The sequence below is a fragment of the Manihot esculenta genome, chromosome 6, assembly GCF_001659605.2.
Source record: "Manihot esculenta cultivar AM560-2 chromosome 6, M.esculenta_v8, whole genome shotgun sequence".
In the NCBI taxonomy this organism is placed as follows: domain Eukaryota; kingdom Viridiplantae; phylum Streptophyta; class Magnoliopsida; order Malpighiales; family Euphorbiaceae; genus Manihot; species Manihot esculenta.
The window spans coordinates 21,838,531-21,855,492 of NC_035166.2; the positions used below are offsets into that span (position 1 = coordinate 21,838,531).

Sequence of the window (16,962 nt, forward strand, 5' to 3'; positions counted from 1 at the left end):
AAGAGGATGGGTTATCCTTGATGGAGTGGCAAATTTGGAATTTAACATTATTCTAACTTCATGCTAACCATATTCTGGTGTTTTCCTTAAGTTTTTCAAAGAATTAAGCTTTTCTTTTTGCTCCTTTTATATTTACCCGCGGCACTTTATTTTATTCATTTTGGTAATTAATATTTAAACAAGCATTAATAAAGTTATAATTAATATATTTTGAATTAATAAATGCAAAGATTATACAGAAATGTTATTTAACAATCGAATTATAGCATCAAAACGATAAAGGAAAAAGGCTTGTTTAAATCCATTTTGGTGTTGTATTTTTTTTTAAATAGTTATATACAGTATGTAAAACTAACTAAAATATGTGATACAAAGTGAACGAGTTTCACTTTCACAGGTTATCAGATTTATAATGAAAGAAAGTAATAAAAGTTTCTGAAAAAAATTCAAGGCAGGTTTAGAAACCCAGGGCACGATGCACTCACCATAGCAATCCAAAACCCAGGGATCAAAGGAAAGCAAGCAAGCAAGCACACGCGAATACAGACTACGAAGCAGTGGGCTATAATTGATATGTATCGACATGAAAAGGTTAACGGAGTTTGTTCACACAATGCATTAAGACCTTAATATAATTGAAGTTATACAAGAGGCAATATGAAGCCCAACTTGCATCACTACCAAGTTACCCAGTACAGATACTTCTTTCCATCTTTTAACACATTAGAATATTGATTTGTCCAGAAATTGAAAATCCCTACAGCAAATTGAGCAATGCCTCCTGCCCCTATGCAGCTATGATATGATATCTCATTTCCCGTCACCACCAAACAGGTAGTTCAGTGAAGACCCACCACCAGGAGCTGCATGGACCTTTGTTGTAGGCCGATCCTACACAGCATTTCCACAAAATCAGCAACTTAATTACAGCCATTCAACTCATATTCATTCAAACACATTGGACTGAAATATAATGAATTCTCTTTGGCACATCTCTAACCACTTGTAATGATGACTAATGCTGCTGCCAAAAACTAAACAAGCCAAATAAATTTTCAGAACAAGCTAACAGTAGATATGCTCTTTTTTAAAAAAAAAGAAAAAGTGGTAAACAGAAAAGATACGCTCTGGTAATTTTATGACAAGTAAACCATCAAGCCAGGTGCTTGGTTAAAGGGTTATGCCAATTGCCAGTAACAACAGCAATCATCTCCTGTCCAATCCTCAGGATCCTCTAATCTAGACATAATGAACTATGGGTACAGCTACAACTTCCTATTTGCTAAAGTAACCCGACCCCAAGATGCAGGAAAGTGTTCTAGCCTGCCCTCCCCTCTCCAGTCCCTTTTGAACACACAAAGGTGTGCATGCACACTAATGTCAGATAATTCACGAGTTCCATCTCCAACACACTAACTCCATGAGAACAATCACTTGCCAGCAGCTATTTCACTCACGTACCACCTATTTTTGGCAAAATGTTGAAAAAGTGATACCTGGCTTACATCCTCAGCATTTAGTGCAAAAAAGAGAATCACATTACTATTTATTAAATCATAATCAGAATGTCCAACATGTATGTCAAAGGCAGTGACGTGCCAGTTAACAACCAACCTCTAAAATAAATTGTTGGCAGTAAGTCATTTCTTAGTGTTAATAAGGTTCAAGGATGTAGAAATGGAATTGGGTATGCCATATTGGCAACCTCTTTCACCATCCAGGATTCACTGAAAAAATATTTACTAGAAGAAATTGCTCATAAAAGGATTTGAAGTTCAAATATGTTGCTTACCAGTTAATCTAATGTATCCTATCCTAAAGCATTTTGTTTATAGGATGTCTTACCAAATTGCATTGACATTTGACTTGAAGAATGAGAACAAACAATGTCCATAAAATCCAATCACAGTCTATATGTACATGATTAACTGCTTCCAAGTTTCATTCAGCATATATATACAGCCTTCCATAAAAGCGATGTTGCTTCAATATTCAGGAAGACTGGCTATAAATACTAAATATCTTTTTTCTTTATTAATTATATATGTTTGATGCAAAACATGTGGTAGAAGAATTTATTTGAACTAAGAACATTACAGTGAGGAAGTTGCCACAGTTCTGGCCATCAGCACGGAAATAGTTGTTTGTAGTGTTCGCTTGGACACCAGCTGGAGTCTGTTGGATGGCATCTACAGGTGCAGCAGCAGGAGCGGGCTTCTGAGCAGGTCCATTGCTTGCAACCTGTCCCAAGTTTTGAGGAGGAGCTTCAACGTTATTATTAGTGGGTTTTGGAGCCTCACCACTTCCAAAAAGGTAGCCCAAAGAACTCTGACCTCCACCACTGCTTACTCCACGACCCATAATACCAATTCGAACTGTTGTACGAGAAAACCTAGGTTCTGCAAATATTATCCATCAAAAGGGGCAACAGAGAATCAAACTTGAAACAAACAAATTTCTAGAAAATGTGCAAAGGAGAAGCTTAAAGAGAACTTTCAGTTCTCAAAACTAGCAACACTGATGGAGAAATATTTCAGTATGCATCTAACTTCACTTTTCTAAAAGAATTACTAACAGATAGAGATAAAGATATTTAAAGCAAAATTGCAAATGATATTCAAGAACTTTCAGACATTAACGCATGCAGATTGCAAGGACATGGATTTATATGGCACTGTGGCCTGTTAATTTAACATTTACCGTCCCCATGCCTTAGAAGTTCTTAATACCAATTGCAAACATTGACATTATTTACTTTTAGGCAACTTCCAGCGGCAAGAAAAGGGGAGAAAAGACTGATGTGTGTGAAAGAGATTTTCAAAATCATTCTATATTAACACAGCAACACATTTCACTAAAGAAGCACTATAATCAAACAAATCTCATGTTGGCAAAAACTCGAAGCTTTCTATATACATCCACCCTAATTCATAAAAATCTCACAGATCCAGTCCAGGAGAAATGTGGGGGAAAAAAGACCAATATAGATAGACAGTGAACATCCCGTACGACCAACAGAATTTTGAGGCAATTATAGTGCACAAGCAATGTAAAACTTGACAAGCCGCATTTTTTTTTCTCGCTCTCTTTCTTTCGTTACCTGAAATTTCCAGCGAAACAAACTGAGAATCGGAACGCAAGGAGTGGGGGAGGGGGGGGCGGAAGAGAAAGAGAGAGAGAGAGAGATACACTAACCTGCAAATTGTTCTTTGGATCAGATCTGAATGCAAGCATGTGAAAGATTGGAGCACTTTCAAAATAAAAAAGTAGCTAGCGTGGGGCCCGATTATGAGAATTATTTTTTCATTTTAATTTTTTTCATTTTAATTTTTTTTAAATTTCTTTTAGAATGATTAAAAGAGAAAGTTGAACTCCAATCCTCTCTGACAAGGAAAAAGCTCTCTACATCATCGTAGAGAGAGAGTTTTTCTCTCAATATAGAGTTCTTCTTCACGAGGCAAAGGCCTCATTCGCCTCGATTTAGTGCAGCCGCCCTTGTCCTTCCAAGGTGGGAATAGCTCCTCCCCCAATTGTTGCTCGTATGTGGATTTTTTTCTTTTTCTTCCTCTTTGTTCGAGTGAGGTCTGTATAAAATTTTTGAGTTTTATTTCCAGTAGGCTATGCTTTATGCAAGGAGTTTTTTTTGCCCTGTATTTGGTGTTTTTCTAGTATTATTTTGTCCTGTCTTTGGTGTTTTCCTCCTCCTTGCTCGTCGGCACCATCTTTCGAAAGCTTCGTCTCGACTCTGTGTGTGGTAGCTTGACATCATCGAGGAAATGTCGCTTTTCTTTTTCGACACGCATGTGATAAAAGCCTATTTAGACTCTGTTAAAAATTTTAATTAATATTTTTTAATTAAGATGAAATATCTAATAGATTTCATAAAATTAAACTCTTAGTATTTTAAAAAACGTTAATTAACTTATTTAGTTGTTAAATTTTTTATTTTTAAAATTATATAAATTTTATAATTTAAATATATTATTTTTGTACTATTTAATTTTTAATTAAAATAAAAATTAATTAATTAATAATGTTATTTACCAGAAAAAAAGTTCTATAAAGCACATTCATTTTTTTAATTAGTTTGAATAAAAATTAAAAATTAATTTTAATAAAATATAAATTTTTATTAATAATTTACTCTTAAAATACCCATAATTGCTTAGGCAAAAAATAAAAAAAAAAATCAATCACTGTCCATTTATTCGGCTTTGTCAAATTAACTAATTCGATTTTATTTTAAAATCATTTGATTAAAATTTATATATATTATATACAGTTCAATTCGTTAATTATATTAAAAAAGTATTATTCCATTAAATTAATTATACTATTTAATTGGTATAATTTATTATTTAGTCCAATCTCGTAAAAATAAAATCTAACTTTATGCAAATAATATAACGTTTAGAATTTTGTTAAGAGCAAACTATGAAGAGTGGGAATGAATCTTGTAATCTCGAAATTAATATATATAATTTTTACCATTGCATTAAGCGAGTCCACTACCATTTATTTATTAGTTGTATATATTAAAAATATATCAAATAATTTTAATAAAATTATATATATTTATAAAATTATATAGTAGAAATAATATCTTATTTATGTTTTTTTATCAAAGATATATTATTTATATTAAAAATTTTATATAATATATTTTTATATTTTTTTTGAAATGGAAATTAAAGATCGAAGAAATAGAATCTAAAACTTCTCAAATTTATTCAGATGCACTTACTAGTGGATTAAACCTATAAGTTCTTTCTATATTATTTTTATTATGCTAATGTTATTATATTGTTATTATTTTTAATTAAATTTACTATTTGATTTCAATATTATTGAAAAATGTCCTTTTATTTTAAAAAATGCATTAAATTTTTTTTAATATTTTAAAAAATCTATTAGTTAATTTTTTTATTAATTTTAATTATTAAGTATTATAAAAATAAATAAAATATTTCTAATACGGAAATACTAATTATTAAATTTTTTAAAAATTTATGAGAGTAATGAGTTTTTCAAAACTATAAGGACTAAATACTTAAATATTTAATAGCTAAAATTAATCGAATGACTAACTAGTAGACTTTTAAAATTATTATAAAAAATTTAATATATTTTTTAAAATTAAAAAACTAACCAATAATTTTTTTAGTATTATAAGAATTAAATAATATTTTTTTTATTTTTAATTAAAAATTTGATATTATTTTTGTTATTTTAAGACGAACACAAAATTTTTATAATTTTATGCGTAATAGTTTAACATTTGAATTGAATTTAGAACTAAAATTACAATTAAAATAAAACATAAATTACACCTGAAGGCTTAGTTTCAATTCAATTTTCAGTTAGCGCCATATCGAAAGTTGAATTTAAACATCCATAAAAGTCAATAATATGTTTTCTCAATACATATTTCCTAAAGTAAAATGATGTAATAAAATTTATAAAACAACCAATTTGATAATTTAAAAAAAAAAAATCAAAGGTTTTATAAAAGCTCATAAGATTTTTATTTTATTTTAAAAACATAATTTTCACCAATGTCAAGTTGAAAGGGAGAAGATGTCTTGATAAATAACTAAAACTATCAAATAAGTTTTTTTTTATATATATAATTTTACTTCATAATGAAAGTAAAATTAATATTTCGCGTATTTAACAAGAATCTTAAGGTAAATTAGATGATGTGGGTCGGTGAAGTTCAATATCCAATTCAAAACTCTCAACAAAACTAATCCAATCTGATAACCGCCGGACTTCACCACCTCGATATAAGTCCTAACCCATGCTGACAATCCCGATCCAAGGATCAAAGGGCCACCTAGACCACTCGATCTCGAGGTCGGACCTCCCGTGGGCCTCAATCTTCTCACACTTGGCTCGGCTCTGAGGCCCAGTGTGGTAAGGGGGCATATCTGTTACACACACCTAGAGGAGAATTAAATGGCTATGTAGCATGAAACAATGACATTTTAGTACGTACGTATCCACATGACAGAGACATGTAGCCCAATAGTGACAGGACCGTTAGACCTCACTAGCTGATAAAAGAAAAGAATCTCAGACCAAGCTTACCCAACCATTGTAAACTCTAACAATTGTAAACCCTATTTTCTCTGGATCTCAGAACATCAATTGGCGCCGTCTGTAGGAACGAAGGAGATCTTTTCATCGCCGGAGTTTCACTCTTAGAAAACTCACTGAGATCCACAATGGCCAACCATAACGAAAACAATATTGCTAATACCCCCAATGACCTGAGCTCTACCCACGAGGGGCATGTAAAAAGGAGGGGTCTTCTCTTTCCTTCTTCTTCCTTTTCTGCTTCTTCCTTGGCTCCATATTTTTTTGGACTTAATTTATTTTTCTCTGTAACTCTTACCTATTCATACTATCATAGTTTATGAATCTAACTTGAACGTCGGAGGGTCTCCACCAGGGGCATCCCCGATAAACCCTGACCATTTTTCCTTATTTTACATGTCCTTACACCAAATTGAATATTGAGATACCCATACGATGGACCCATTGGATGAAAGAAAAAAAAACTAAATCTATTATGGAGTAAGAGAAAAATCAGATTTATCACGATTCAATTTTAGTGAAATATTCGTTTGATTCAAGTTAAAATTAAATTAAATAAGATAAATTAAAAATTAAAATTTTAATATTTATAACTACTGAACTAATTTAAATTTAAAAACTATTAAAAGTAAGAAAACAAACACATTGATTATATTAATGCGAATTCAAATAATTAAGAGGCATTAGATTTAGCTATTAGATACGATTGTTAGCTAATAAACATTCAAACAAACAAAACCAAAATATTTGATAAGCAATAAATATAATCAGCTGATAGCTAATAGGCAACTGATATGAGCTTATCAACTATATTTTGGGTCTTTTATACAATTAAAACGATTTTTCATTAACGGTTGGTTGTTTTGATTTTATTTTTTATTTAAATCATATTATCTCTCTTAAAATATATTTATTATAATTTTTTAAATTAAAAATATATATTAATAAAATATTTAAATTATAAAATATAATAAATAAATTAAAAATACTATAAATAATAATTAAATTAATTATAATATTTATTATTATATTATAAACATTATATATATAAATGAAAATAATTATATTTTAAAATTTTACTTTTAATTATCATATCTATTATATAATAAGTTAATATTTTTAATTTATATTTTTTAATATAAAAAATTAATATATATCAAATAGAATGAGTTATTAGCTATCCATTACGATTGACTTATCGATTAATCATTATAAACTATTTAGGGAAAATTATTTTTTAGTCCCTGAAATTTAACGTAATTAACACTTTTGTTCATCTATTTTGGCGATCAAACACTTAAGTCCTTCACTTTTTTTTCTGTTCAAATTCGTAGTATTTCTGTCCAAAATAGCCATTTGGAATACATGAATTGACAAAATTAACCCTCACTAAAAATCTCGCTATTTCAAAATCACAAAATCCAAATCCAAATGCCTCTTCTTCTTCTTCTTCTTCTTCTTCTTCTTCTTACCCTTCCTGCAACTTCTCTTCTTTCTTCTTCTTTTCTTACCCTTCCTGCAACTTCTCTTCTTTCTTCTTCTTCTTACCTTTTTGCAACTTCTTATTATTATTATTCTTCTTCCTACCCTTTCTGCAACTTCTTCTTCTTCTACAACTGGAGAAAATATGAAAGAGAAAAAAAATAGGGATTTCACATTGAGAAGAGTATTTTTGAAAAAAATTATCACCTCTCACCTTTGACTCTTTAACTAAATGGTTTAAATGGACGAAAGGACTATTAATTTGGACAAAAGAGAAAGTGAGAGATTTAAGTGTTGAGTCGCCAAAATAGAGAGACAGAAGTGTTAATTACGTTAAATTTCAGGAACTAAAAAATAATTTTTCTAACTATTTATAACCGTTATCGATTATATTTAACAGTTAAACTAAACCGATTTAATTATTTTTATAATAAAAAAATTTTTAAAACATCATATTTTTTTATGGTGGGAATTGACAATTTAATATATGTTAAAATTATTATCAAATAATAGTTTAAGCTAAAAAAAATAAAATTAATTGAATAAACATGTAAAATTTCCTATTTAGTTTAGGAAAATTATTATACACTAAATCAATGGTCTTTAAACAAGCAACTGAAATAATTTAAATTTTAATAAATTTAAAATTAAAATTAATTTGCATGTAAGCATAATTTTTAGTATAAGTAATATTTATTTGGTGGGTAGTTTTTAATTTTTTAATTATATATATTAATATTATTGATTTATATAATCTCTCGTTTAGATTATGCCGCAAAATCAACATCTGACTTTTAATGTAAGATAATTTACTTTTTAATGTCTATGATACAAAAAAAATTTTAATTAAATTTTTAATTTTAAAAAATATATCAAAAAATTTATTATTCAGTAATTTATTAATTTAATATGTATAATGTAAAAAATTATTAATTAATACCTTAAATTAAAAAAAAAATAAATTAATTTCTTAATTAAAATATTTTAAAATTTTCTTCATACTCAAATGAATAAAAATAATAAAAATTTTCAAACTTTAAAAATATTTTAATATATTTTTTAAAATTAATTAACTAATAAGTTTCTTATGTCACACCAACTAAATATTAATTTTCCCTTTAATTTAACCTCTCCTTTATTCTTACACCGGAGTTGAACAGAACCAAATGTACCGTAGACACACACGACCAAGAGAGCATCTCCTTCTTCCTTCTTAGGGCATATATTAAAAAGAAAAAAAAAACAGGGCATCACCTCAAATCTTTACTCAATCCCTTCGAAACCCTAGAATTTGTGCTCCAATTTTTTATTTTTTTTTTATAAGTATCAGCTACGAGGGTTGGTTTCTTTGTTTTGTTTTCCCCCTCTAATTTATGGCCTTGGTAAGTATTATTTCTTGCTTGATTTGTTGATTATTCGGTCATTTATTATCTCATGCTTGTGTTAGTTTAGTGACCATGCGTATTCTAGTTATTGCATCTCCCTTCTTCTCTATCTGTCCCAGAAAGTCGAGGAAGATAGAAAAAGCTATGAGTTTTGAGTTTTTGTTCTTTGGGGAATGCGTTATTTATCTTAGTTTCTATTAGGTGTAATGTGAGAGAGAAGCTGAAGATTTGATTATTGTTTTGTTGCGTTTTATACTCAACTGAAGGTGGCATTGGAAAATTGATTGATTGTTTGCTTTTATTTTGTTTCTAATTTGGTATATTTTGATTGTTCTGTTGATTATTGGTCGCTGCGATTTGTGTGAGAAGCTGCACCTTGGATTAGAAAATTGCTCAAGTATTTCATAATTATTGTTTGAGATTCTTATTTATATTGTTTCAGATACAATACTTGAGCTCTTCATTGATTCTCGTCGGCGGTTAGTTACCAAAGTGTAAATTACACTGGGACTGGGAAAGTTTTGTAGGTAGTAACAAAGTTGTGGAATTTGAGATGTTTAGTCAAGGGGGTTATAATCTTCAATCTGGTCAAGGTACTCAGACACCCAGGCCACCTCCATTTATACAGCATCCACCAGCTCTGCCTCCTTTACCTCAGAGTTTTCAACAAGGTCCGTTGCTGCCTTTACCTCATGTTCTACCTCGCCCTGGTCAGCCTGGCCTGCCTATATATCAGCATGGACCTTTGGCCCCACATCTTACAGTTAGGCAGGTTCGGCCTGGGTTGCCCAACACGGGTCAGCCTTATTTTCCTCCACCGCCTACAGTTCATGGAAGTGCCCGGATGCCACATGTTTACACAACTGCACCACCAAATCCACAAGGATCGCAACATTCTTCTTATTTAGCACCTGGACTCCCTCCTCCTCCTCCTCCTCCTCCTGGATCTCATCATGTGGAAATGTTACAGGCCCCATTGCCTCCTAGAAGTTTTCCTCCTACACCTTCACAAGGCCCGATTTTATATAGAGCTCCATTTCATCAGCTGCCTCAGCAGCCTGGTGGTGTGCAGGGTCTACAGCAAACACTACCACCCCCACCCCCCCTTCCTACTATTTCAACTTCATCTCTATCGGGGAATATTTCAGAGGCAACTGCTGGAAACTCTCAAATGTCATCTATGGTTCCCCCATCAGTGCCACCTCCACCACTGCCATCTTCTTCCCCACCTCCAATTCCACCACCTTCACCACCTCGCGTTCTTTCTGCAGTGTCAGTATCTGTGCCTCTTCCTGCTGGGTCCAACTTACCCAGTGGTTCTAATCCACAAAGTAATACACTTTTTGATTATAAATCAGGCACTCTTGGTCCTGCAACTGAAGTCAGACGTCTCAATCAGGCTGAGCATAGTATATCTGTATACAACTCTGTGAATGATGGAAGTCTATCTTTGGAAGGCAAGAGTGGAAACGGGGTTAATTATCTAGGAGAAGATGGTTTGTCATCGAAGAGAATTGTTTCATCTGATGTTCCTTGTCCACCTAAGCCAACAGAAGAAAAAATTGTTCAGAAGATTGAAGAGTTCTGCCATCTAATCTCTAAGAATGGCCCTTCTTATGAAGAAAGGGCTCGACTAAAGGAACCTGGGAATCCAGAATTCAAGTTTTTGTTTGGTGGCGAGCCAGGTAGTGAAGCTGCAGTTGCACATGAGTATTTTTTGTGGATGAAGAGGCAGTGTCTTTTGGCATGTAAATCAGATGGAAACCAGCCTGCAAAGTCGACCACTCATTTGATAGTCACAACTGAAATCCATTCCCCTGGCGATTCTGATATGGAGATGGAAGGTTAGCACAACTGTTATGTCATATTTTTTAGTCTATTTCATATGTTTTTTCCTAATTTTTCCTGAGATAGAGATATTGCATGCATGCCCCTGGGCAGAGTCCCCTTTGTTTAGAAGAATTTATCTATTGGAAAACCTATAATATATCATCTGTGGTAATTTAGGGTTCATAAAAGTGGACAGCATTTAATTCATAAGTTTAGTGCTTTGCTGAAGTTCTTGATTGTCTCTAGTTGTTTCTTGCTTTCAGATGATATCACCAGGTCTGATGCTGACCCGGCAGTGAATCAGCCTATTGAATGTCCAAGACAAGCTGCTGGTCCTGGTCAGCTAAGCAGTGAGTTTGATGCAACAGAGCAGATGCCCAAACTAGTGAGTTCAGGATCTGATGCAGCCACAATGGTTTTATCTGAAAGACCGGGTGAAGAAGGTAAATGTTGACGCCCATGCATTTGCTTTTTCTTCATATGCAAATTAAGCATTTTGGGCTCTACTTTCATCTTTTCTACAACATGTATTGATATGTGATCTTTTGCTTCAATGAGGTAATTATACGTTGTGGAGCTTTTAATTTGGTTGGTAATAGAACTTACTTTTGTAATTTCATTGTTATTTTATTGTATAATTCATGTTCATGTTCATGTTTACTTCCCAGTTAATTGAGAGTGTTTTTAGGGTTTACACCTATGGTCTTTAGAATGTTAATATCCAGTAGAATGATCCTTAGGTCCGTTGCTTATCCAATGGTGCAATGACAATTTTGAAACTACACAGGGTCAAAGCTAGTCTCCAGTTGTGACGGCTTGACATTTGGGAGGTCAATTTTGAAGGATGAAAGCCCAGTCATTAATTCAACTGGTGATACTGAACATCCCTTTGCCAGCAACACAATGGAATCTTCTACCATCTTAGCTGAGGATAATAGTTCATCTAAGGCGGCAGCAGCTGTTGAATTCGTGAATTCTGACAGCTCTTCGGGTCAAGTTCTGAAAGGTAGTAGCCCATTCAGACTCCTGCAAGACTATGCTTCTAATGACAGCTCAGAGAATGATGAGGATCCACATTTGAAAGATGCCAATCCTGAAACAATTTCACCATTAGTTGCAGTTGGCACTGAAATTTTTTGTCAAGATGCCGAACTTGGTTCGAAGGGGGATATTGGATCTAAGAGTTCGTACAGCACTGAAAGGGAGTTTGGGTTGCTTTATGAATCTGGCATGTTGTATAGATCCCTGGAATCTTCCTCGTATTCGCAGAGAGGGGTTAAGGAGACTGTCCCAGTATCAACTGCCACTGGGTTGAGCCCCAAACTTGTTGATATTAAGTATGAGAACCAATCATCTATTGACCATGCTGCTTCTTGCACGGCTCTCCCAAAAGAAGATGCTTTGGGAGGTGCAGGGGGAAATGTTGCTTTTAGTGATAACCATGAGGATGATGAAGATAAAAACGCAAAATTTACTTCAAATGCACAGAAAATAGATAAATTTGGAAGATTGGTTAGAGAAGGTGCTAGTGACAGTGACTCTGACGATTCTCCCCGTGCTTGTAGGCGTAATAAGAGAGGGAGAAGCCGCAGCCGGTCACCTCTAGACAAGAGGAGGAATCGTCCTCAGAGAAGAAGAGAAAAGAGGAGGAGCAGATCTCGCAGGTATGCAGCTTTGTTTGTGTCTGTAGTTTATTATCTGTCCTATTTTTAGTGATCAAGAAACCCTGGGCTCGCTGCTGTGGTAGCTGGTAGTTTTATATATGGTATTATTTATTATATAATGGAAGAGATTGAATTTCTTGGTGTTTGTTGCTTTGTTTTAGCTGGTCTCCCAGGAACCGAAGAAGTAGGAGCAGGTCTCCCTCTTTTAGGCGTTCAGGTGAATTTAGCAGTGGCAATAGGAGACTGGAAAAGGGCCAGTTGCCAGAATGTTTTGACTTCCTCAGGGGTAGGTGCTACCGTGGAGCATCCTGTCGTTATATGCACCATGATTCTGAGAAAAGAGATGGATCAAGGAATCACAAGAGCAAGCAACAAAAAGTTCAACTTCCTTCCAGTTCAAAGAATTGCAATACTCTTGAAGGTAACAAGAATTTCTCACTGAAGGTATCTGATCATGGGCAGGAAATCATGGACCATGAAATGAGGAGCAATCATGATATGTTTGCTAGCAGCATTTGTGCTGCAAAAGATAACAGTATCGTTCATAATGGAGAAGATTCTGTTGGTGATGCATTAGTTGATTCTGAAATAATAAAATCTGACAGTTTTAAAGAGGTTGCTGCTGAAGTGCCAAAAACCAGAGCAGTTGAAGAAAGATCCGAAGATGGTACAACTTGTGTAAATGAGAATTTTCAGTTGGAGTCTGACCGACCAATGGTTGTTGATAGTTTTCCTTCTAGTTCTAGTCCTGCAAGTGATGCTTATATCCTGAAGTCACATGGTGAAGCTCCTCAGGATGTAATCTCTTCTTTGAAGGATTCTGTGATTCAACAATCTCAATCTGTTCAGTCAGATCTGGGGCTCGAAGATGCTGACAACCATGCCCAACAAACTGATGATTCTTCTATATCTGATACATTACCAGATAAAACATCTAGAACTTCTCCAAAGAAACTTCATGTTGCAGAAACTCTTCCAAATTCAGCAGATTCTGCACATAATCCTTCTCGGATGGCCCTTTTTCCTCCCTCGGCTCCAGAAGGTAATAATGCTCCGCATATGGCACAGCTATCAAGGGATTACAAGTTGATGCCACAGACTGCAGCATTTCAATCTCAATCTGCTCCAGAAAATTTTCCCTCTTATATGTTGCCCAATCAAAATTCTCTTTTTTCTCTACCATCAAATTCCTCTTCTGCCATGGTGCCACTGACACCACCTCCGCTACTGCCACCACCACCACCACTATTACCTCCACATGGTCCAGTTGGAAATGCAGGTTCTGCAAAACCGAGTGTTACTTTGCAATTTCAGCAGAATTCCATACCTCCAACGGGGGACTTTGGTTCTCAAATGTTCTTGAGACCTCACTCAACTGAATTCTCTGGTAATTCTCAGGTTGGTGAGTTCCAGCATCGAGCCTACCCTCCATTGCAGGAGCCACATCAACCTCACTTACATTTGGAAGGTTTTAGGTTGAAGCCTCTACCTGGATGCCCCCCGTCCAGTCAACAGTTTGGAGGTACTTTGCCTTTTTCACAAGAAGGATCTGCAAACAAAATGCAATCTTTGTCTGGTGATAACTTAGCTCCAGGAGAGATTTTGAAGTCTTCTACCCAGATTCATCCATACTTGCAGTGGCAACAGGCACCCTACAGTTTGCATCAATCTGTGCCTGATAATGTCTATAGTTTGCCTGGGAAATTCAGTTCTTCAACTAGATATCCACCAGATCTTCAAGACAAAAGTCAGCCATCGCATTTCAGAGTATTAAGTAATTCTTCTCACTTTAATCCTTATGCATCTACTTTTGAGAAGCCATTGAGCTCCAGATTCAGTTCTGATGTCTTCAGGCAAGAAAAAGACACAACCTATGGTAGCAAGCATGATACTCATTTAGCTTTGAGTCATGCTTCACTTGATGGACAGAGTGTCGAACCAAAAGTGGCAACTTCACCAACTTCTTTTAATGGTGTCGGGAAAATGATTCCCATGTCAGGTGGCAACCAGTATGATCCACTCTTTGACAGCATTGAGCCATCTTCAAACTCATATAAGAAATCAGGTCATATTCAGAATTGGGAACCCTCTGGTGGCTCTGACATTGTTTTGAGGCTCAAAGGCGCAAACCAACCATTGGATGTGGAAGAGAACAACAAGAAGAAAGAGGTTGATGGCATTGCGCTTGTTACATCTATTGATACTGAGGAATTTGGTGAGACAGCAGATTTAGAAGTTGGCAATGTTGAAAATGGCAGCCAGAGTAATCCCAATGCTTTAACAAACACAAATATGGGTGAAATGGAGATTGATCAGATTAAGTCCCCAGGGAAGAACAAGAGGAGCAAGGAGTCCAGATCAATGAAGCTTTTCAAAGCTAGTCTTGCAGATTTTGTAAAGGAGGTTTTAAAGCCATCATGGCGACAAGGTAACATGAGCAAGGAAACATTTAAGACTGTTGTGAAGAAGACTGTTGATAAAGTGTCAGAAGCAATGAAGAGCCACCAGATACCCAAGTCTAAGGCAAAGATAAATCATTACATTGACTCTTCACAGCGGAAATTAACAAAACTTGTGATGGTAACTCCTGACTTCATATAGTCTTCCGTTTTTAGATGGAAATGCAATTTTGATCTTGGAAAGAGGTTCCTTCTTACATACTGTAATTGGGCAAATGCATGTCAACCAAACTTTTGCTTAATAAATCTTTAAAAGAAAATCAGAACCCAGTGAATGTGCATACAGTAACATTTATGTACTGGTTTATGAACCGGTATCACTACAATAACTGGTAGGGATATTTATGAATTTTCATACCCCATGCAAGTGTCTTTTTGATACGGCTTACCATCTGGGTCTTGATGAATGATAGGGTTCCAGGAGTCTTTTGGGCTTTGCTTACTAGGTAACTTAACATTGTCAATGACTGGCCACTGGAAAAGTGTGGTCAGACTTCATTTAAGCAATTTCTAGATAGGATACATGTATTAGTACCATTTGTGCCCTAAGCAGCTTGACCTCTGCTGTTTCCTCTCGGCATGCTTGCCGGTCCTCTATATAAGAAAATCTGAAATGATATCTCGTTAGATGAAGTCATTTTTCTTAGTAACGACTAATGGTTATGAGTGGACTTGGGATTGGCTTGTTTGTGCAACAGGTTTTTATTTTTCTTGCAGTACACTTTACTTATTCATAATAGGATGTAGCTCTGAAGTATGTATTATGAGGTATTTTCACCTTTTGACGAGTGCATTTCATGACAAGGTTAAAATTTAAGGTGGCTGTACCTACTCCCTTCCTCCACAAAAGAATGGCACAACTGGAAGGACACATAATTGTAGGAGTTGTTGAAATGCATGGATTCTCTTTTGCTGCACATTAGTCTGAAACTTCTGTTAATGATAAAATAAGTCAATGTTGTATTTTATGATCAACACTATGAAAACTTACTTTCAACAAATGATTGAACATGTATAATGGTATAGATAAATCTTAGTGTAGCCAGTAAAGAAGATATAACATATCTTTGTATATGGGAGAAGAAGAATCTTTTCGTTTATTTTTCTAGAAAAGCTTGATTTGTATAAAATTTAATTGTGATTTTTTAATTATATTTGCAGGGTTATGTGGATAAATATGCCAAAGGGTAAAAGTTGATGTTCTGTTGATGACTTTGACTGGATATACTTCCTCATTTTTGGGACTTCTGTGCCATTGGAGCTGCAGAACTTGATTGTATGGCAGAACCATGGACAACTGAGGATAGATTGAAAAACTTTCAGGTGGCATTAGTAGATTGCTGGTATCTTGTACGTGCTAGCACAAATATGGATCCATGGCAAGATAAATTTGTTGATGGATTATTTCCCAATCTCTGCGAACGTTCTGAGGGAGCTCCAAAATGTGTATGTAATGTGCATCCTTAAACATAAATGCGTGCTTTAACTATTCTGTTTCTGTAGTATTCTCATTGTAAATCACCTGATATTTATGATCACATCTCATGACAGAGTGGGTATTTGATTTTTAATTCATCAAGTATATAATCATTATTAGGGAAAATTATGCCAAATTGGGGAGCAGACGTATTGAACAATCAAATAGAGGAGGAAAGAGGAAAAATATAATCTTCTGGGATCATATAGATTTTTCTTTTTCACAAGTTTCCACTCTTCTTGCTACCGCATGTTTATAAGTTTCAAAATTTGGAATGTGTAATCCAGTTTTCTGATACAACTGTTCATATTTATTATTTATTCAATACTTTTATAAACTGTGATTATATTTATTAACTATCTTCATTCCAGATGTTGATAGAAGGAAATAATATTCAGTTACATTGTCTTAAATTAGAAGGAAATAATCTTCTTCTCTTTAAGAGATTATTTTCTAGTAACTGTTAGTATAAAAAGTTCCATTTTTGTATGTCTACTATCATTGTTCTTTTGCATGATAATAAGTCCATTGGACCTTTGCTCTTTTGTCTATGAATAAATCAAAGA

At 34.1% G+C, this 16,962-nt stretch overlaps 2 protein-coding genes across 5 annotated transcripts; one reads left to right on the top strand and one right to left on the bottom strand.

The window, feature by feature from the left end:
• Positions 1-545: 545 nt before the first annotated feature.
• Positions 546-3,567, bottom strand: LOC110616506 (protein SPIRAL1-like 3). 4 transcript variants are annotated; one of them, XM_021758883.2, is made up of 3 exons: positions 3,196-3,567; positions 2,098-2,399; positions 546-891 (listed from the first exon to the last, which is right to left on the bottom strand). In XM_021758883.2, exons 2-3 carry the CDS (start codon positions 2,359-2,361, stop codon positions 811-813), a joined length of 345 nt encoding a protein of 114 aa, XP_021614575.1. In that variant the 5' UTR covers positions 2,362-2,399; positions 3,196-3,567; the 3' UTR covers positions 546-810. The 4 variants fall into 4 exon arrangements, with proteins under 4 accessions (XP_021614575.1, XP_021614576.1, XP_043813762.1 ...); XM_021758884.2 differs by having other exon boundaries at positions 3,101-3,226; XM_043957827.1 differs by lacking the exon at positions 3,196-3,567 and adding an exon at positions 2,980-2,995.
• A 5,167-nt stretch (positions 3,568-8,734) lies between these two features.
• On the top strand, positions 8,735-16,490 carry LOC110616604. The gene is made up of 6 exons (XM_021759030.2): positions 8,735-8,963; positions 9,409-10,810; positions 11,060-11,239; positions 11,584-12,460; positions 12,622-15,040; positions 16,081-16,490. Exons 2-6 carry the CDS (start codon positions 9,520-9,522, stop codon positions 16,108-16,110), a joined length of 4,797 nt encoding a protein of 1,598 aa, XP_021614722.1. The 5' UTR covers positions 8,735-8,963; positions 9,409-9,519; the 3' UTR covers positions 16,111-16,490.
• Positions 16,491-16,962: the final 472 nt, after the last annotated feature.

Excerpts from the sequence above, each read along its gene's own strand:
- LOC110616506 (XM_021758883.2), bottom strand. The coding sequence starts at position 2,361 with ATGGGTCGTGGAGTAAGCAGTGGTGGAGGTCAGAGTTCTTTGGGCTAC. Across the intron at positions 892-2,097 it reads ACTGTGGCAACTTCCTCACT|GATCGGCCTACAACAAAGGT; the intron begins GTAATGTTCTTA and ends AATGCTGTGTAG.
- LOC110616604 (XM_021759030.2), top strand. The coding sequence starts at position 9,520 with ATGTTTAGTCAAGGGGGTTATAATCTTCAATCTGGTCAAGGTACTCAG. Across the intron at positions 10,811-11,059 it reads TTCTGATATGGAGATGGAAG|ATGATATCACCAGGTCTGAT; the intron begins GTTAGCACAACT and ends TCTTGCTTTCAG. Across the intron at positions 12,461-12,621 it reads AGGAGGAGCAGATCTCGCAG|CTGGTCTCCCAGGAACCGAA; the intron begins GTATGCAGCTTT and ends GCTTTGTTTTAG.